The 22,325-nt window shown below is 37.1% G+C and overlaps 2 protein-coding genes across 2 annotated transcripts; both read left to right on the forward strand.

The window, feature by feature from the left end:
* The first annotated feature begins 3,788 nt into the window (after nucleotides 1-3,788).
* Nucleotides 3,789-12,740, forward strand: LOC127879702 (semaphorin-5B-like). Its single transcript, XM_052426696.1, has 5 exons — nucleotides 3,789-3,909; nucleotides 8,072-8,156; nucleotides 8,483-8,609; nucleotides 10,515-10,661; nucleotides 11,436-12,740. Exons 2-5 carry the CDS (start codon nucleotides 8,146-8,148, stop codon nucleotides 11,457-11,459), a joined length of 309 nt encoding a protein of 102 aa, XP_052282656.1. The 5' UTR covers nucleotides 3,789-3,909; nucleotides 8,072-8,145; the 3' UTR covers nucleotides 11,460-12,740.
* A 2,492-nt stretch (nucleotides 12,741-15,232) lies between these two features.
* LOC127878260 (uncharacterized) lies at nucleotides 15,233-16,963 on the forward strand. The gene is made up of 3 exons (XM_052424779.1): nucleotides 15,233-15,263; nucleotides 15,786-15,929; nucleotides 16,284-16,963. The coding sequence occupies exons 1-3, from the start codon at nucleotides 15,233-15,235 to the stop codon at nucleotides 16,961-16,963; spliced, it is 855 nt and encodes a 284-aa protein (XP_052280739.1).
* The last annotated feature ends 5,362 nt before the right edge of the window (nucleotides 16,964-22,325 follow it).

Consider the following 22,325-nt stretch of genomic DNA (forward strand, 5'->3'; position numbering starts at 1 on the left):
AAATTGTGTTATTTATCTTTCTTCTATTCATTCGGATTATTTCATGTGGAAATAATGGACTTTTGTTTTATTTTTAAAGGTAAGTCATGCTTGCTTTTATTGAACAATGCATTCCGGTCACCGGTCCATGGCACCGGTCATTGACCGAATCGGTCACTGGTCATTGACTGGTCTGGTCACCGGTCACCGGTCACTGACTGGTCCAGTCACCGGTCACCTGTAATTGACCGATCCGGTCACCGGTCACACCGGTCACCGTTCAGAAAAAGAAGTCGTTCATCATCATCGGACTGTTCTTCTTCGTCGTCGAAAGAATCATCATCGTCAGCGAACTGCCACCATAGATACCACAGGATAGACATCGGACCTCACGTAGGCGTTCACGTACCTACTGGTCATATCGATGGTTCCCATTTTATTTCTTTACGGAATATCCTCTACACATATTGCAGTCACCGAGTCTTATTTGTCTACGAACACTAGTTGGTTTAACTTTCAGGCTTTGGGATTAGGTGTTCATCTCGCCACTACGACTGCATCGTCAGCACCACGGATATCTTTTATGTTGACTAGTCGTGTACCCTCTGCTACTATACTATCGAATCCTAAAACATTATGGATTCAGAATTATTCTGGACACTTTGTGCCTATCAATACTGATAATCTACCGTTGATTTCCGCTTTACATTATCAGTTTGATGACTTTGCGGATGGTTACTCATCTTCACCAGATATTTCCATTCGGACGCAGTTATATTATGACCAGTCCGGGCACCGGTCAACGGGCACCGGTCACCGGTCATTGATCGGTCATAGCACCAGTCACTGTGTTATCACCGGTCACCGCTCAGAGGAAAAAAACGTTCATCATCATCGGACTATTTTTCCTCCTCTTCTTCGTCATCGAAGAATGATGATCGTCGTCTGCTTTAACGATGTCTCATCACCATCATATTGAACATTTTGCACGCTCTTCGTTTCCGAGCAGTTCTCGGCATTGATGTCAGACCATATGGATTCCACCATATGTCGATATTTAACCGGTAACGTCGCCGGTCATTGACCGGTCCGGTTCGGTCACCAGTTACCAATCACCGGGTATTACACGGTGTTTTTGATCGGTCATTTTATGTAGCCCCATTACTATCTTTTACGTTACCTAGTTGTATACCCCTAGCTATGACTCCGTCGAATCCACTACTTTATGGATTCAACAGTCTCCAGGACACTTTGTGCTTTTTAATACTGGTGTTCTACTGGCGATCGTTGGTTTCCAAGTCATCTCCGCTGACTAGGCTTATCCATTCTGGTGCTGACAATGAACCACTAATACTAGAAGATTATGAAATACCTCAATCTGGTATTCCTACCTTTATCCCAGCCGGCTACATGCAGACCACTGATCTTGCAGATGGTTCGGCTGAAGCGGGCTCGGCGTCTAACATTGAGGCCGAACATTACTATTTGACCTCTATTAATCAGGTCTATAATTTATGTTTGAGACCTTAAGGGATAAATTTTTAATCGGCATTTACCTTTCGGCTACAGGCTTTGAAGTCACTGTCACGGAACAGTTATGCCAAAACGTAAGCCTAGCAGGATTAGCAAGACGACGTTTCGTGTCGACTCCTGATGTTCTATTGCTTCTACGACAATGCATGTTTTCAAGTTACTGGAATCAACAATAAACCTGCTCCATCTTCATTGATAGTACCTTAGGACATGACTTAGCCTGAACCGCTTTATAGCTGTAAAAGCTACAAGACCTCTGTACCTGACCCGACTAACAATTTGGATTTTTCCAAACTGCCGGGTCAGATATCTGACATTATCAAACTTTCGCTACATATGCCAGTTGTTTTTACTATTATCTCAGTTATTTACTCCATGTTGGTGAAGTGTCAACTGAGAGAGGGCTGATACATAGGATTGCAAACCAGCTTGACCGCATGGCTGCCACAGCCTTGTAGATGTCATTTAACAACACCTCACTCGTGGTTTACATCTAGACACAGCTCTGAGGTGAACAGATTATCACTCCTTGTATCTAAAAACAGGCTCTTACTCGTTCTCTGCAAGAACACTTAATTTTTCTCTATCGTTCTTAACATACCAGGTCGTCTCAACGCCTTGTTGGGCGTTTTGCCTTGCAGTTCTTTCTGTCGCATTAGACACTTCATCAGGAGGTGGTCAAACAGAATTTTCTTACGTTTGGTTTTCTATTGGTCGATTTGTTTGCGACCAGAGACAACCACAGAGTTACTCTGTACGTGAGTCCAGTTTACGATACAGCAGCGTTTGCGATTGTTACACATTTGTCCGCTTGAGACCAACTGGATGCGTACGTTTATATCTCATCCATTCTATTCTTATTGAGATATCAGGGTGAGGTTTTGCCATATCCTCTTGGTAACTATTGGGTGACCCATGGCTTTATGGTTCAAAGACCTTTTTAAGCTCATGTACATTGTTTCTAAGAAACTTATTCACAGGTCAAATATTCTAAATCAGAGAGACCTATTTGATATGGGTCCAAACATGTGCCTCTACATGTCTGGCCATTATTTGGTAATCTCTACAGAAGAACGGTTTTCTGTTAGGGCTTCAACCTTTGTTACTTTTGCAAGGATATTTCACCGGAACTGTCTATGAGGTTCTCTGGAAATTCTTTTCTGACTGGGTATTCGAGGGCATATTGATTACCTCAATCACTCTGCTAAATGCATGGAGGTTTTTCGCATCATTTTTTTTAATGATAAGACATTTTTTCTTATCTCCATCAAAGGGTACAGATAGCTCTTCATCAGGAATAGAAACGGTTCCAAAATAATTTTATAATTATAAGACGGGTTTCCCTTCTTTTTATGGCTTCGGCCATACGGAGATGTAAAATTCATGTTTTTTCTGTTGAATACGACCATTTTCAGTTGATTAGATGGCGTCTTAACTGTTGTGTCAGTCAGGATTCTTTGTTTTATATCAACTCCCCTATATGGCTTCCTAAAATCTTCAAGTTCCCAAGTTTTTCTATAACTGGTATTCATATAGATCATGATAGACTTCTCTGGCCAATCGGGACTTTGAAGTTCTATCTCAGCCGTGTTAGTCCATTCGAGGTTCTCGCAAGAGACTCTTCATTTCACTAAAAAGGGGAGATGTGTCTGTGGCTACTATTTCTCGTGGTTAACCTCGACTAAGAAGGGTTACTCTTATTTCTATTTTAAGGATTCATTCCTTTTTAGGATCGGACCGCATAAATTATGAGCTCTGTCTGTTTCGTGGGCGTATATTAATCACACCCCACTTTCTGACGTGCTTCAAGGTTTTTTCTGGAGGAATCCGACCACCTTTTCCATCTTTTTATCTTCGTTCTCTGAAGTGCCAACAATACAATATGTATATGTTTGGTCTCGTTGTGATTTCACTAACGGTAGTGTCTTTTACGACATAGACATACTAACTCTGTCCGAGAAGTTACGATTATACCGTTCTAACGAATATTAGCTGATAACCCTTGTTTTGGGCTTTGCTATCATTAGCTAGTAAACCTGTATATGGGTTCTACTGTGATGGGAAAATATATACTAACCTTCCCGCCACATCTGCAAAATCAGCTAAGAGATAGCAGGTAACTTATTTATGACAAATTTTTAAAAGTAAAATTCATTTTAATTAATAAATACTTACCTACTATCGGTACATCCCACCTCCCAACCCGCTCTTTGATTAATATTTGTGTATGTATATATATTGAAAGAAGATTGAGGGTTGGTTACTGGATTTTGCATGGGTTGCATTGCACTATGTTTAACATAGTCTATATTTCAGTATAGAGTCGGCCGGTTCCCAGCTTTGTTATTTTCCGCACGAGCTAACCCCCTTGGAAAGGAGTAAACTAAGAGATAGCATGTAAGTATTTATTTATTAAAATGAATTTTACTTTTAAAAATGTGTTTTAATTGGATAACGCGAAGACCAATCGGTAGCGTTGTTCGTTACGTGACGTTACAATGTTATGTTTCGCGCGCGTCCTTTCTTAGATTGTTTTTGTGTAATCTCTCTATCATTCCGTTGATAACTAGAGCAAATACACAGATTCACATGCTCACCAATCAAGAATTGCCACTTTAAAGTTACGCGATGATATTATGTATCATGTAGTATTGGTGGGGACAGTGGTCTAGTGTTAGGATGCTGGTCTAGGGATCGGAAGGTCCCTGTTTCGAATTCCGCTCGGGGCAATGGATTTTTCTGAGCAAAAAAATAATCCCACGCTTGCTCCTCTCCACCCAGGTGTATAAATGGGTACCTGTGAGGGAAATAAGCCAATGTGCCATCGCTGCCTTCGGCGCCAAATGTAAACGGACGACTTGATTCCCAGTGATCGGGGGGTTAATGTTGAAGTCGGCTGAAGATGCATACGTTATTGAAGCAGACTATAAACCACACCTTTAACCTGTTTAGTATTCCAGTTGCATATGTATTATGAATCTTATTTGACTAGAACGAGCTTTTATTCTTACCTGTCAGCTGTCAAAAAGTTCGGGAAAATATACCGGAAATGGTACACGGATTTCTTCCCCTGAACCTCGAATAATCTCAGGATATGTTTCTAAAAATAACCGGTCCAATTTTGTACCGGTAAAATTAGCTTGTACCGATCCCTATATAGAGTATGCGATAGATAAGGGGAGGTAACCAATCTACGTTAAAAGTACCCAAAATAAAGTAATATGTAAATCATCTAAATTTATATAACCTAATATTATAAAATACCGTTCATTTTATTAATATATTTTTATATTTTTATTTCTGTAAATATGCGTTTGAAATATTTTACTTTAAAATATATTTAGTCCTGTATGTTCATAAAATATGCGGGAAAAAACTGCATTGTATTATTTCGAAATTATCAAGGTAAAAACACTCTGCCCTGTATTTTTAGCTATTTTGGTGAGGAATCAATTTTAACTGTTTATCGACAAGATTTGACAATTTTTGTTAATGCTGTTTTTCTTAAATTATTATCTGTTATTAAATATCACATGTTTTCGCGACTGTCTAATGTTTGTTTACTTTCATAGCATGTCAAATGAGGTCGCACAGTATTATAACTGGCATGGAAAGAAACGAAAAGCAGCTTTTTGAAAACTTCGATTGTCTGTTGCCGTGCAGAGTAAGTTGTCATAGTATGTGTGAAAAGACTAGGTCACAGTTCAAAATATTTATATATACAAAAATACATCCGGCTTATTTCCTTTTTTTAGATAGTCTTAATTGTGATATAAAACGTGTAAAGAAATGCTATTGGTTAAACTGTCCAGTATCGTTAATTCTTGCAACCCTGTTTGAACTTTGAATGAATATCCTAATAATATGAATATACGTTGCATAACCATTTTCAGAAGCTAGCATGCGTTGCTTTGAATGAACAGCTGCAGAAGTTGAAATTGAGTGCAGATAATGGTATCAAACAGCCTCTGATCATAACGGCGGCAGAAAAGCAAGGGCGGACAAGAAACGTGATGAGGCGTCGCAATTTATTTTTACTCGTTTGTTTAAACTGTGAATTACGTCTTCTACTGGAATCATTTATTATGTAAATGTCTCTTTGAACGTGTAATTACTGATTTTACACAACTTTTCGTTGAATATGCAAAATAATGGAAGCAGTGTTTTATTATTATTTGTTTAGCCTATCTTACCTTAATAGCTGTTATTGTGTATGTTTTACATTTCAATATATTTTTGGTTATAATCATTTTTATTTGTCATTTTATAAGGAAAAATCAGTCTGTTTGCCAGTTTGTTTAAATATGTTAATTTTTAGATTCTGTATCAGTAGACTTATATAGGCTGCTTAAAGAAGTTGTTTAACATTTGTTGTTAGTCATTGTATATATTGATACGGTTTACACCATTAGAATAAAAATGTTGGACTGAGTAACAAATAAGTATATTAGTTTAACATGTTCAGTTAAGTCAGTAGTATAACTATAATTAACAAATACTTTGTTCCAGTATGGTTTAATAGAATGTTAAAATAAAATTTAGTTTGAAGAAAGTTTTCTTTCATTTATCTAAGGAACTGGTTTAATTGTAGGCTCAACACACTACCAACTTTTTTTACAAATATTTAAGGCTAGACAGGGACTGGTAAATTGACAAAATTAAAAAAAGTTCTTACAGATTCGCAGATTTTGTTTTAGTTATGACATGTGTGAGGTTATAGTAATACTGAACAATTACCATGCTCTAAAATATCCACTATATGCATCTTTTGATGATAAGAAAACCTGAAAATTATCAATCGTCGCAGCGCGAAACAATTAAATAATTTGGAAAGTTCTGTCGTTGTCGTTATATTTTGTGAAACTAATAGGATTGCTTATATTACGTAAAAAATACATCCCCTAATAGTATAAGCACGGATGGCCAAGTGGTCTGAGCGGAAGACTTTTTACTTTAGGACTCAAGGGGTCAGTGGTTCGAGCCCAGTTGAGAGTTACATTTTTTTCTTTTTTCGGCGTAAGCTGTATTAAGCCAGCTTTTCACCTTACCTGACCTTTGTAAGTGTCCAATAAAATTCAAATAAAATTTCCCGCGGCTAGGTACGAATGAATACACTTCATTTATTCCATTGGCTGATTTGAGTATACCACCAGAACATTGGAAACATATCCGCGTCTTTGTAACACTGTTTTACTGCATGAAACAATTTTATTTCTAATGAAAAGGCTTAATAGATAGAACAGTTTTACACTCAATTCTCGACATCAAAAAAGTTTGTGCGTGCACCTTTTATTTTCAGAGAATTACCAGCGCAACGCGTTTATACTTAAAGGCTATGTTCTCATATTTAGTACTTACTTCCATATTCTTGTCAACATGTTAACATGTAAAAGTATAAAGAGCAGTGGAAGCGAGGCCTCACTTTAATACATTGCATTTCAACCCGCGAGGTATCGGGCCAGTGTATGAATGTCAGAGTTTATATACAGGTCATCACCGGAGTTCGCGGCCAGTAAAATAATAGTTATATAATAAATACGCTATCCGTGAACTAGGTGACCTGGAATTTTCTTTCGACCAGAAATATGTAGATTCTTAATGTGTTTTCAACAATACATTGATAAATATTATTTTTGATTAATTTAACAATAATTATTCCACCATATTGACCAATGTATTAAGCATGAGCGCGATGATTCTCGATACTGTTAATAATCGAATCAACTAGCAATGCCCGACAAACCACTCAAACAGGTTTGTTCGAAGAACGCGCCTATAAATACGGATACTTCTCGTGTATCCGGTTGACTCGTATGTTTTAATTTCACTTCCATTCTTCTTTTGGTTTTCTGTTTTGTATCTATAGGTTTATGACCAGCAATATGTAATAATGTAAAATAAGCCGCGAAAACTCCGCGTAACATCCCGTACTGCGTGTGATGCAGCTAAGAACTGCACAGAAAAAAAAGACATTCGCTATCCTTGATTTCATTCATTGAACTATCAACGCCGTATATCTTTTTTAAAGATATTTCTTGTTTAATTGTATTCTTGTCTCTTACTGGAGATTTTTAGGTCCACTGTTTAAATTTATCAATATAAAGCATTTAATAACAAACTTAATTACATGCCAAAATCTGTGAAAAGGCCCCTTTAATGTACTTGAATAAGTGATACGTGTTTTACGACAGTTTATACGTACACTTGGCAACTGGCTCTCGTGCAATATCAATTCACTGACCCAATTTAACACTATACGTGTTCAGTTATAGGCCGTGTAACTAACTATGCCTAGTGGCCGGGTTTTCATTGTAAACAAGTAATATCACTTTTTGTTTTAGTACCAGAGCACTTTAAGGTTTGATTTGCCATCGTGCAGCGGTCTTTTTCCCATAAATATTTCCTTGAAGAATAACAGGGGAGCCGGGAGTAAACATCAATTTTGAGTAAACACAATTCTTGAGAAGAAAAATCATAGGGGCAGTTCTGCACTTACACGCAGTCGTGAATACCCATGAGGACCTCTAAATAAACTCTGAAATACAACCTTTTCTTTAAGTTGCTGTTGATGGACAATGGGGTGCGTGGTCTGCAGCCGGTAGATGTAGTGTCTCATGCGGAAAAGGCGCTGTCATGAAAACCAGGTAAGAAAATACTAGTATATATATCTTGAATAAAGGTTTAAAGAAAGACAAATATTCGTTTAAGTTTTTGAATAATGTGAATGTTAACTCTTAACTATTTTTCGTTTGATGTTAATTATTCTATACAAATGTACCGTACACATTTCAGGAAAAATACTAGATATGTGTAAAATAATATGTCCTGATTTAATGCAAAAAAATGCGTCATTTATTGTAAAACAACAACATCATGTTCTATGTTTACGAAAAAACACCGTTTTAAAAGGATAAAAGATTCCCACACTAAATAGAGAAACTGCGACTAAATGCACTTTGTATGTCTACAGGTTGTGTGACAGTCCCGCACCCATGAACGGCGGTAAACCATGCGAGGGCAAGGCCACTGAGGCAACCGCCTGTAAGCAGAATCCGTGCAAGGCCGAGAGCAACTCCTACAGTGCCGACTATAAGAACGTAAGTGTCAGCTATAAGAACGTAAGTGACAGCTATAAGAACATAAGTGACAGCTTCAGAACGTAACTTACAGCTTTGAGAACGTGACTGACAGCTTAGGAACGTAACTGACAGCTTAAGAACGTAACTGACAGCTACAAGAACGTAACTGACAGCTGTAGGAACATGACCACTATACGAATGTTACTGACAGCAATGAGAACGTAAGTGACAGCCATAAGAACGTAAATGGCTGCTATAAGAACGTAAGTGACAGCTATAAGAGCGAAAATGACAGCTATGCAAGCGTAGGTGACAGCTATAAGAACGTAAGTGACAGCTATACGAACGTAAGTGACAGCTATAAGAACTTTATTGACAGCAATATGAGCGTAAGTGACAGCAATAAGAACATGACCACTGTCAGAACGTTAGGTAAGCTATAGGAATGTAAGTGACAGCTTAATGAACTTAAGTGACGACTATACGAACATGACCACTATAAGGACGTACATGACAGCTATAAGAGCGTAAGTGACAGCTATACGACCGTACGTGACAGCTAGAAGACCGTAAGTGACAGCTATAAAAGCGTCAGTGACGGCTATGAGAATGTAAGAGACAGCTTTAAGAAAGTAAGTGACAGTTACACGAACGTAAGTGAAAGATATGATAACGTAAGTTACAGCTATAAGAACGTAAGAGAGAGCTATTAAAATGTACATGACAGCTACAAGAACGTAAGTGACAACTTAAAGAACATGACCACTATTATATCGTAAGTGACAGCTATAATAACGTAAGTGACAGCTATAAGAACGTAAATGACAGCTAAAAGAACGTAAGTGACAGATATAAGAACGTAAGTGACAGCTATAATAACGTAAGTGACAGCTATAAGAATGTAAGTGACAGCTAAAAGAATTTAAGTGACAGCTATTACAATGTTAGTGGAAGCTATAAGAGCGTCAGTGACAGCTATAAGAATGTCTGTGACAACTAAAAGAACGTAAGTGACAGCTACATATCGTTCGTCACCGCTACAAGTACGTACGTGACATCTGTGACATCTGTAAGAGCGTCAGTTACAGCTATAAGAACGTAAGTGACAGCTATAAGAACGTAAGTGACAGCTATAAGAACGTAAGAAACATCTATATGAGCGTAAGTGACAGCTATTAGATCGTAAATGACAGCTATAAGACGGTAAGTGACAGCTATTAGAACATGACCACTATAAGAACGTAAGTGAAAGCTATAATATCGTTAGTGACAACTATAAGTGCATAATTGACAGCTGTAAGAACGTTAGTGACAGCTATCAGAGCGTAAGTGACAGCTATAAGAACGGAGGTGATCTTTTGTTTTTTTATTGTCGGGCTTCTCAATTAGGCGACCCGGGTTCATTCACTGTTCCGTAATCATATGATCAGATGAGTTTGTTTGGTGGTAACCATACCGGACAGGAGGGGTTTCCTCCGAGGGTGCCAGTTTCCCCTACCGCTCAAGACCACTCCAACATTAAATGCCTTCATTTAATTGAATAAATAGCTGGGGATTGCAGTTATATAAAAAATTATCACATCTATTGTGAGTGTAGTAGGTTGATAAGGTAGGAATGCTGGTACACATTTAGCATAGTAGGTTGATATGGTAGGAATGCTGGGACACACTCCAGGTAATAACATTGTGGAGCCTGAGGCGCGGAAGGACCTCATAAACTTCAATTTACACACTCACGATAATTTTATATTACTTAAGCTATTTCAATATTAATTAATTTCAAAAGATTAACAGGCCTGTATATTCATATTACTATTATATATTAAAGTATTATGTTTCAGTCTAATTCTAAGCACTCACAAAATGCGAATCACAGTCTAGAAAATAGATAAAAACGATTGACTACCTAATATTATTGTTTAGAAATGCCCCACGAACTACTTAACGTGCGCTAGCGGAAAAATCACATGCATTGACAAGAACTTCCTCTGTGACTCTGTGACGACTCGAGTGACGAGCAACCGAAATGGGCCGGATGTGAGATACTCTGTGCCAAGAACGGGGCTGAAGGTATGTTTGTTTCAGATTATACATACACACAGGATCTTTAATAGTACAGCAAGAACCATTTCAGTTATGGAAAATATTATTCCGGTGTCAACTTTTATAAATACTACAATCATTTATAAGTAAAGTTCTCCTAGTAACTGCTATATCGTACTGCAACATCACTGCTCAAAATCTGTTCGCGAAACAGTTTGTTTTTTGTGTATTTTTCCCTTGGTAACTGTAGCATGTTTATTGAAAGCCAACTCAAAGAAATCGCAAATTCTAGTTAATAGTATTGAGTCGCGTTCAGAGAAAACTGAGCATAATGTATGTGCGTGAAGTGTCGTCCCAGATTAGCCTGAGCAGTGCGCACAGGCAAATCAGGGACGACACTTTCCGTCATAATTGGATTTTTACTAAGAAGAGACTTCATTTAAACGAACAATGTCATAAAAGCGGAAAGTGTCGTCCCTAATTAGCCTGTGCGGATTGCGGATTTATCCCCAGTTTTCTCTGAACGCGACTCAATTAGTATCACTACGAAGAGTAATTGATTGCTGGCTAGTTGAGATTCCCCGATGTAACGTTATATATACAATGTCTTTGAACGCATGTGTGTAAATGTTACAGCATACGTGTAACACTTGATTACTTCCCATCGCATACACAGGAACGTTTTGTTATTTTAATTATTTAATTATAAACATGCTTTTTCTTAGCCTTCATCGGCAGTATATTTTTGTTACAAAATACCTATGAAATTTATGCAAGGGTTCAAATATACTATATTTTCAGGTCAAAGCTGTCTCACAGGGATGATAATGCTGACCGGTCTGCTGGCTTCCATATTTTCCCAGTACATATAAATGGTGGAATTATTGGATGCAGCTTCAAATGTTAAGACCAAAGAATGTTTAAGACTATCATGGTTTGCGTTATTATATATCTCATATCAAAATTTCGTTTCGGTTTTTTAAATTGATATCTTACTGTGAGTGTTGGAATTGTCGTGTTTTATTGAATAATCTAAACTGTTTTCTTTCTCATTCACAATACTTGTGTTTATAAAGAAAGTGCTTGGAGAGATCACTGAAAGTTGTCCTGAAAGTTGAACGACATGTTTATAACCGACAATAAGACCAATAATATAGTTATGCACAATTTTTTCATAACATACACGTTCAAAATCAAAAAGAAGAGTATATATTTTTTTGTAAAAATATTCTTTGCGCATGTGAGATTAAAACACATCGGGAAAAGTAGCAATTTGTTTTATAAATCATAGAAACTGTAATGTTTTACTAAAGCGCTTTAAAACGCGAAAAAGAACATCTACATCAACCAAATATTAGGTTAATATTGGTTCGTCCTTTTAAAGAAATTGAGCATCCGTTTCAAGGTGTATCTACTGTAATTTCTTATGTTGTAAAACATTTCTTTCGCAAAATGCGTGTCCTATTGCTGAGATTTGTTTGGCTAATTTTGTCATATGTAAGGTTTTGTTATGCCCTAATTGTTATGTATATTGTTATCGTTGTTTTTTGTTTTGTTCGTTTTGTTATTAATGTAGTTAACTATCGTTAAATATAAATAAGCTTGTATTCTTCTTTTAATTTATGTAACATTTTACCAAAGCAAATACATGTTATGTGTGTTTTTTATTTACTAGTACCACATTATATAAATGTAAGTAAGCAACATTAACAAGGCAATCCTAAGGAAACCGATATCCCATAGTGTTCACTGTGACATTCTAGTGTGAACTGGACATTGGGGCTTGACTGCATCGTTGCGACAATATGATAAACAAGGGTTCAGGCATGAAACTGTATGCGAAGATTCAACCTTGAAGTTGGACCGTTACCTATAGTTGGTCTTAATGAACTAGCAATACAACATTTGAGCCAAGTTTAATGGCAATCCTTTAAATGCAATAGCGGATGAGGTGGATACGAACCATAGGCATGAGAATAAAACCTTACCATAGCAACTTTTAATGTCCTTGACTTTTATCTGTCACGAATCACACATGTATTCTTCCCGCCGTTATTCCTATATTTCGAATCGATGTAAACCTTAACTGTGTATAATAAATGAACTGAACATTACTTAATTGTTGATAATTCGCCGTTGGCGCGTTTTTGTTTTCAAAGGCAATTTGCAAAAACATAAAAACAGCATAACCAAAAACAGCTTAGATGATTAATTAAGATAGAATTAGACTATTGGCTCATTCGTACTAAAGGTGAACTTTACAGCGAACATATTTCGCTGACCTACTAGCAAATTAATTAATCTCACCTGGAAATCGCATTTTTATTGCGCTGTTTAATTCAACAGTTATTAATATGTTACACAACGCAATAAAACATTTTTTCCACTAAATACGGGCGTATGCTGACGTTTTGAAAGATGTCCCCGTACACCAAAGAAAGGATTATAGTCCCTGCATTTATACTCAGAAGTAAAATGTACACACATGTATTAGTTCACTTTAATAGTCAATCCATATCTTGTATATCTTAGAACCAGTCAACAATCTATAGGGTGGATGTAGGTAACTTGAATAGTGATTTGTCACATAAAAACAACCATATAAACACGCTTTTTGACTAAACAACTGTTATTTAATATCAACACCGTTGTTAGTATGTCCGTTTCTAACCATATTGACCTTTGCGCCATTTTAACTGAAGGGAATGTCAAAAGGAAATAACGTTGCGGCCTCTATCGACCCAGGTCCAAGAAGATCGGGAATGGGCAGTTGGCTATCTTGTTACCCAGGACGAAGAAGACCGGTAATGGACAGTTGGCTATCTTGTTTTGTTGCGACCTCTATCGACCCAGGTCCAAGAAGACCGGGAATGGACAGTTGGCTATCTTGTTTTGTTGCAACGACTTCTGGGATGTCAGTTATACTTTGTTTCTGTGACACTGTCACCTGACTTTTTATTGGAATATCAACGTCATATGGTTTGCTGCAACTAGGTGTCGCTGATGTTTGACTGTCATAAATAACCGTGTTTGGTTCCGAGGAAGATTGAAGAGGAGGCTGCATGACTGGTAATGCCTCACGAATGTTCGGTAATGTTACAGTCGATGAGGAAGCTTCATCCAGAGCCGAATTCCAATCGCTTAAAACCCCTTCCATCATGATTGAATCGCCCGTCATTTTCTCGGAGTTTCGAAGCGTACTATTGGTCAATTCTGAAGATTCAAATGATTGTAGTCTTGTTTTTAATAATTCAAGCTCTGTTAAAGCTTCTACCAGCAATTCAAGAGTGGTGAATTCCTGCAAGTTTGCATTAGTTCCAATTTTCTTCATAATGAAGTCGGGTATTTGAAGATTATGTTTCATGTCAAATATTCCTCTTGTTATGCCTTCTTTAGCAGATTAACCGGCCAATACAACGCCACTAATTTGCATATTTGTTTGATTTCCTGTAGTGAGTGAATATGTACCATTTTATTTAGTCATCTGAGTAACAAATTTTGCAAAATCACTGGTAGTTGTTGTTGATAGACGATCATACGTTTCAGTTGTTGTCTTAGGGTTAGTATTAGTTTGTTGTTCCGGGAATGCAACAAGATGCGAAGTCACAATTGGTCCAACTGTACTCGTACTAATTTGATCGTTGCCACGGACGGCTGATGATGTTGTAGAAAGCCTCAACGGCATCAAGGTTATCCTGAACGTATGCGTGTGTTGTTGACATCGAAACCGCTGCAGTCGTATGAATGACTTGTGATGTATTTTCATTCGTAAACAATATTGTCTGTGTATTATTCTGCGGATTCTGCCTCCCGGAAATGGTACCGGACGTTAACAATAGACTATATTTTTGGGACTGCGTATTTATTGTATGATTGGATTGGTCAAGCGAACTGTTAAAAATGTTATAATATACACTTGCATTCCATGGATCACTCTCGCTTGTAGCTTCATTTAAATCTCGTACAAATTGAGTTGAAACTGTTGGACTGGTAAACGTATTATTCCCAATGTTATTGTTATCAGCTTTTGTATCAAGCTTTTTATCAGGAGTAACCGTCGCTCCAGTCGTTTCGTTATTCTTGACTTTTGTTTTATTGATAATGTCTTTGAGAACATTGATCATGTCGTCAAGGTTAGACATTCCCGATGCCATTGACACCTTGGTCAACTCACTTTCTGTTACCGGACTCTGTATAGTCTTTTGTGTGTTTTTGTTTGAGTCAGTTGAAGTAGTTCATGGTTTAACAACGTCAATGCCTTCGATTGACATTGATGTTATGGTCGTCTTGATAGAATGTCCGCTTTGAGCTGCATCAATTTGCCATAGAGAGTGTGGGCTTGGAGAACTGAATGCGTAATATGCCTCGGTGGTAGGTAGCATTGTTAAGTGCGGTCGTGCAGTTGTCGCGCCTGAGTCTGGCGCCGATGTTTGCTCGGTTGTGATGTTTAATGAAACCTTCGCATCAATAGATTGCAAATATGCATCGATAATACCGCTGGATTCAGCTTGAGCATCCGTTACTAGCATTACAATATTTGTTTACTGGTGCCTAATGCCTGGGATTCGTTTAGTAGGTTAAGTAGAGTATTCTTATCCATGGTGGACTGGTATCGGGTATCAGTTGCAGGTACGTAAGTTTCCGTGCCATTGGTATATTTAACCTGGCCATCAGTTGCTTGTACATTAGTGTTCTTGGCATTTATTGATTGAACTTGCGTATCAGTGGTTTGAACATAAATCTTCATGGGGCTATTAGATTTAATTTGCGAATTGGTTGTTAGCGCATTCTTGTCCGGTATACTTGTAGAAGGTCCTTGTGCGTCAGTTGTTGATGGGTATGTGTCCAGGAGACCGGTAGATGAAATTTGTGCCGTACTTGTTGGCGAAACCCCGTCGGAATGTCTTATGTTTGTAACATGAGCATCGGTTGTTGTTGCATTAACATCGTTGATGATTAGCTTGTTTGAGCTCGTTGTAATGTTCATATTTGTTGACGTGTTGGCCGTCTCTTTTACAAATAGAGAGGCGTTTGTATTATTTGCACTGACTTAATGATTGGACAAAGAAGATGTGGTGGGAGACAATTGTTGGGTAGCGTCATTGTATGAAGTGGATATGTGCCAATCTAAACCTGATGATGGATATGTAGGCCATGGCGAGGCTGCAGTTGTGGGCTTTGTAGCGGATGTAGTTGCTGACGTTTCCGTTGATATAGTTGTTGCTATTTCAGTAGATGTAGTTTTTGATGTTTCTGTAAATGAAGTTGTTGGTATTTCAGAAGATGTAGTTGCTGGTATTTTAGAAGATGTAGTTGTTGATGTTTCTGTAAATGTAGTTATTGGAATTTCAGAAGATGTAGTTGTATGTTTTTCAGTTAATGTAGTTGTTTCTTTTTTAGAAGATGTAGTTGTTGGTGTTTCTGTTAATGTAGTTGTTGGTATTTCAGAAAATGTAGTTGTTGGTATTTCAGTTGATGCAGTTGTTGGTCTTTCAGTAGATGCAGCTTTTATTCTTTCAGTTGAAGCAGCTGTTGGTCTTGCTGTCGTTGTAGTTGTTAGTCTTTAAGTAGATGTAGTTGTTGATATTTCAGTAGACATAGTTGTTGTTATTTCAGAAGATGTAGTTGTTTGTTTTGCTGTGGTTTTAGTTGTTGTTCTTGTGGATGTTGTTGTTGGGGTTGCAGTTAATGTCGTTGTTAGTATTTTAGTGGATGGTGTTGTTGGTATTCCAGTGGGTGATTTTGTTGGTATTGCTGTAGATGTCAACCAACCCAAATTTGTTGCAGGATTTGTTGGCCTTGCTGAAGTTGAAGTTGTGTACTTTGTAGTTGATATTGCTGTTGGTCCTGCAGTTGATGTTGGTCTTGTCTTGAATATAGTTGTTCGTCTTTCAGCGGATGTTGATTTTGGACTTTCAGTGGATGCTGTTGTTGGTCTTGCAGTTGTTGTTGTTATTAGTCTTGAAGTGGATGTTTCCCAACCCAAGCTTGTTGATGGATATGTAGGCCACGATGATGTTGTAGTTGTACACTTTGTAGTGGATTTTCTTGTTGGTCTCACAGTTGATGTTGTTGTTGGTCTCACAGTGGATGTAGTGATTGACTTTGCAGGGGATGTAGTTGTAGATTTTTCTGTTGATGATGTTGTTGACCTTGTTGTGTTTTTAATTATGTGCCTTGTGGTCGATGTTATTGTTGGCAGAGTTCCGTTTGTAGTGGTTGTTCCTTCGGTTCTGGTTGTAGTGGGTGATGGTCGCTGCAGCCGCCTTTCCATTGCCACTGCAGCACAAACTGGTTACACTCCATCCCCAGTGGCACCTCAAGATTGAGCTGAACGGCTCCCGCCTCTCCTTCCTCGATGTCCAAAGTGTACCTGTGGGGAGTTACTCTCATAAATATGCCTCGCAGTGTGAAAAGACGACTTTAGGAATATGTCGTTCCTGATATGCCTTTGCGGACTATACAGGCTTATCTGCGACTACACTTTACGCACAAGCATGGAACCTCGTTTTATCAAAGTATTTATATAAATCTTTTATTAAACATAACTGTCAAAATAGTAATTCGTATGTCATAATTGCAAAGGACATGAAGACGGATAATGAAGTATTTTGTTTTATCTGTCTATATATCTATGTTTTCTCTTAATAAGGGCAAAATAAGGAGCGAGCGAAATATGAAATACAAAATAGAAAATATAGAAGTAAAATCGTACAAGTTGTTGACTAAAGTCAAAAGTTTGTGATTTGGTAGGCGCCAGTACATATCTTTTGAGAGACGAGTATCGAAACGATATTATAAAGTAGTGTGTTTCTTTTCCTGCACTATTAAATAAATCAATCATATTGAGTAGACAAATATATGCGTGGAAAAAGGGAAAATTCACAGGTGGTTAGCGTGTGGCTATGATATTGTCAACTGGGTCATGCGAGTTGTGTATCATGTTATTTCTTAAAAGTTGACCCAGCATTTGTAAAAATATTGCAAGACATATACATTTCCAGAAAGGAAATTCATTTCTGCGTTGAATAAGACCGAGATCGTGAACATCGCTGCAAAATTGATGAAGTAATGGCTGTTCAAAACGATGCACCCCGTTTTCGGATGATTTTGAGTTGGATACCTTGTTATATATATATATATTTGATAGTGAAATTTGTTTTTCCATAAAAGTTAATTTTTAGTTATAATATGATTATTTATCATTCAAAAGGATGTTTTCACTAATTGATCGCCTTTTATCACTAATTGATATCATAGCCACACGCTAACCACCTGTGGCTTTAATACGTGTTGATATCTTGGCAAAATTCCGTTGATATGCCCCTCGAAGTATATACATGTACCAAGCGATAGGCTTGTAATGCGATTTGCGGTCACGAGATATGTATGTTTGCAACAACTGAATACGAAAATAAATTTTCCACGAACTGAAAGAAGAATTTGGTTTGTGTATAACTGTACATAATATTTTTAACATGTGAACAAGATGATCGTATTTTGACATGTGTGAGTTTAATTGTTTGTGAAATCATATAAATGTAAGTACCTGTGGTCGTTGCGTATCTTTCCGTCCCGGCTATAGATCGTGAGCGGATTTTCTTCGAGACATTCGCGTGTAACTATCTTAGTGACGTCATTATTTGAACATAAGAAGAACTGAAAGTAGCCTCCAAATGACGACGTCACCAGGATCACAGTGAAAATCATGCGGTCCTCTGTGGAGTACTTCCGGCCGATGATTCCGCGACCATACAGTCCGCCGGCTTCGTTTGCGCGCGGTTCAGGGTCATCCCAAGGGTCGCCACAAACTCCGCAGGCCCCTGATTTTCGTACAGTTTCTGAACATAGAAAAAGTCCACTTACCGCAAGCTTAAAAGATAATATATCAGATTAATATCGCCCATACATTGAAAATATGTTAGAATAAAATGATATTTGATTAATAAAATGTTAAGAATCGTAAGATGAATGAAGTCATGAACTTTTTAAAATCAACGACATTTTCCCTTTATATATCAACAATGCCCTAATTATTTCGTCTAAAGTAAAGGACAATAATCAATATACCGATATAATGAAACTGGTATTTGCATAAAATAAATCCTTTGGTACCGGTAAACTGTATATGCTGCATTAAAAATTTATAAAACTTTATATTAAGGAGCTTCTTTCCGAAATCTTTACCATTGTTGTACTAGAGTTTTGAAATTTGTCATTTTTGAAGCCGACTTTTTTCCCAAAAAATAAAGTCATTCTGCTTAATGATTCGCATGTGAGGTCAGCAATTTTGTTTAACTTTTGCTTAGTTCCCACAAATGGTGACACGTAACTGATCGAGCTATTTCTCTAGGAGTTCTGGCTTGAGTACGATATAATGTGTATAACTGATGACACGCAGCTTTGTGGTCGATTACGATCTGTTCACGAAATACCGATTGCAGGTGCCATGATCTGACGGTCTTTTCTGCAGTGAATATACTAATTTACACGGTCCAATGTTAGCGTTGATTCCACGATTGGGTCTCGATTCGATGCGATTACTATAATCGGGTCGTAAATACATATTGAACTATATATAATAAATAGAAATATGTACGTTATACAATAAATACAAATCAAATTATGTGTAGTTCATATCATAAAAGTAAATTAAATAAAATGTTATTTAAACCATTAACAAACATACGAGAATGTCAAAGGAAGCCAATGACTGCTATCAATCACTAACAACAGTCAAAATACCGACATTGAAAAGTCTAACGTGCCCGCTATTCTCCAAACAATTCTGATAATACGCGTTAGAATAAAGAATATTCTTCCAGTGTGAACATTTTATTATTGCTTTGATTTTAATTCCAACTTAGCATTAACCATTAATCAGATTATTCTTCGTGAAGAACTTGTTGTTTATGGCATAATTACAGTAGAAATTTATTTCTTTTTAAACGCTGGGCGTATTTTTCTTGGTCCTAAGTTTATTCTCTTTTCTTAAGTCTAAGAATTTAAAGAATGGGTTGGTTAATACCGGCCCGAAAGTCTCACCCAGTATCCCCCGCAGTCAAGGGTGTGGTCATCGTAGTTCCGGTACACGGCATAGTTGTTGTAGAACTGGGGCTCGCGCAACAGACTCGAACGCTGAGGGGGCACCAGCAGCCGCCCGTTTCCGGTCGCAGACGGGAGCAGAACACAAACAATAAGCAGCAGTGCTCTTTGTATTAATACTCTTTTCATGATCGCAATGTCCTGACCGCAACAGTCACTTTCGTAACAAAGTATTTTACTGTGATGTGATGTCAAACTTTTCAACCGAAAACTTCGAATTGTTTTAGTTACAACTGATATTTATATTGGTTTCGTCGTTTAAATATTTAGTATCTTTGCCGAGAGTTTTTAACTTACAATCCAATTCACAGACATTATTTTAGAGAACAGTAGTGTTCACTAAATGTAATAAATACAAAGAATGATGCGAAAAACGCGCGAAGGAAATATTTGACCATTTCAGCTGTCACTCAAAAATACCAAAAACCCTTTAATGCTATATCAGCCGGAGTTTCGCTTTGTCAATTTGTCATTACATGTTAGTCGATAAATGAATGTTATAATACCTTAATCAATTCGATCAAAGAATGGGGTTTGCTTTTAATCGACTCGGCACTTAATCATATTTTCCCACCTCTTAACAAGCTTTCCATGCGTATGACAAAACACGAGGCAAAAGCTATCAAAACATCAAGTAAAACAGGCGAGGCGCATGATGTGTATAGCTAAAAATAGGTTGGTTTTTTTCTATGCGATTATAATAGCGATCAAAGGGAAATGTTAATATATCTTAGTTTTTATTAAATGTCATTAAATAAGTTTACTTACAAATATATACGGTTTTGTATGATCTTATGAACTAATTAAACTAGTCAAAAAATTGAATCAAACAATATAATTGCATGATTCGAACCCGGGACCAAAGTAAACAATAGCATTTGCCTCCGTACGGAGTAGTATTTTGCCGTATTAAACATTCTGTTTATATTATTTTAAAACTTAAACAACCACTTGGATTTTTTAGTTTTTTGAATGATGTAACTAACTATTCATGGCTATATTTCAGATACTATACAAGACTTCATCAAGAACTTCATGGGTGCATTGATATCAATGAGGAGAAGTGCCATGCAAAATAACCATAAACCTACATTTTTTTTAGAGAATTATTGACCTGTATTTTTGTGTATCGCGTTACTTTTCAGGGTTGTATCTCAGAAACGCTACAGGATTTCAATATGAAACTGCATGGGTGTATAGATATCAAGAAGGCTAAAACATGTACCCTACATTTAAATATTATTTAGGTTAATACCATATTTAAAGTAATTTTCACCTATCCATATACAAACTTTATTTGGCGATGAATATCAATTCAACGAATTTGCTGTTAATTTATGAACACGGCATGTGTATTTAAAATTAATTTAGCAACCAAAATTACGTTCATAGAATAAATATGTCGTTGGCTTTACGAAGGTTATTAGCCTCTCCATATTTATGAACTACGTTTTCTATGTATAAATATTGAGAAGAAATGGCAAGAGAGTCGACCAGCAAATCATTTGCAGTACTACAACAATTCCGTTTAGACATCTTAAACTGATCTTAAGCTCTTTGGTCTTTATCCGAATTTGTTCTCAAGCTACTTTATAAAGAAATGCCGTTGGTAATGTTAACAGTGTCTACATGAATTTTCAGGTCATTAAAACATTACTAAATGAAATAGAGACAGGCCCGTACCCAGGCACTGGGCCCAGGGGCCCGGCCCCCCCCCCCCAGCTGGCTGTCGAGTTATGATTTTTTTATAATGGGCCTACTGCAAATTTTCTCACATGAAAGGGCCCACAGTACACTTCGCTGCAATACAAATGTGCAGATGTGTTTTATTGCCCCTGATACACAAGGGGATTAGCGCTAATTTACTCGCCAGTGGAGATAAGCCCTTAGGCATTGTTTTCTTATCACCTTGAACACACATCCCCTATCTGTCAATTACCCATTGTGCTCAATGCTTCATCTTTTGATGGTGGGTGTAACACGTCTTTTGATTAGACAAGGAAAGAGAAACAGCAAATGGATGGAACTGATACAGAAGGTTGTAGGTCTGAACGATAATAGTGTTTTCTCTTTTGAATTCAAACCTCCTCTAGAGTCATAGCTTATTAAACATTTCTGTGAAAACTGTGTTGTAGATGATAAAGATTTTATAATGAATTTACTTTGAAATTTTATATAGAGGAGGTTTGATTTCAAAGAGAAAATACTAGTAGGTTATATCATATATATATATAACTTATATGTCAGTTACTGACATATAACCATAGTAATATTTTCTCTTTGAAATCAAACCTCTACAGTCATACTTTATGTTACATTTCATAATAAAGGTTTTTTAGTTTCAAAGGTTGCTTTTACTTCTTTACAAAGTGTAAAACATTTCTGAAATCTAAAGCTTTAAACATGTGTGTGAATTTCACACCAAGGGGTTGTTGATAAAGCATGTCACGCTTTTTTTAACCATTTTTACCCCGGCATGTCACAAACTGTTACAAAATCTTGGACCCCCCTCCCCTAAAGTACGTCACAAACTCACACTTTCGAACATTTTTTTAAAATTAATACTTAATTTAAATTTAATCTTAA

Source organism: Dreissena polymorpha, chromosome 4 (genome assembly GCF_020536995.1).
Source record: "Dreissena polymorpha isolate Duluth1 chromosome 4, UMN_Dpol_1.0, whole genome shotgun sequence".
NCBI lineage: Eukaryota > Metazoa > Mollusca > Bivalvia > Myida > Dreissenidae > Dreissena > Dreissena polymorpha.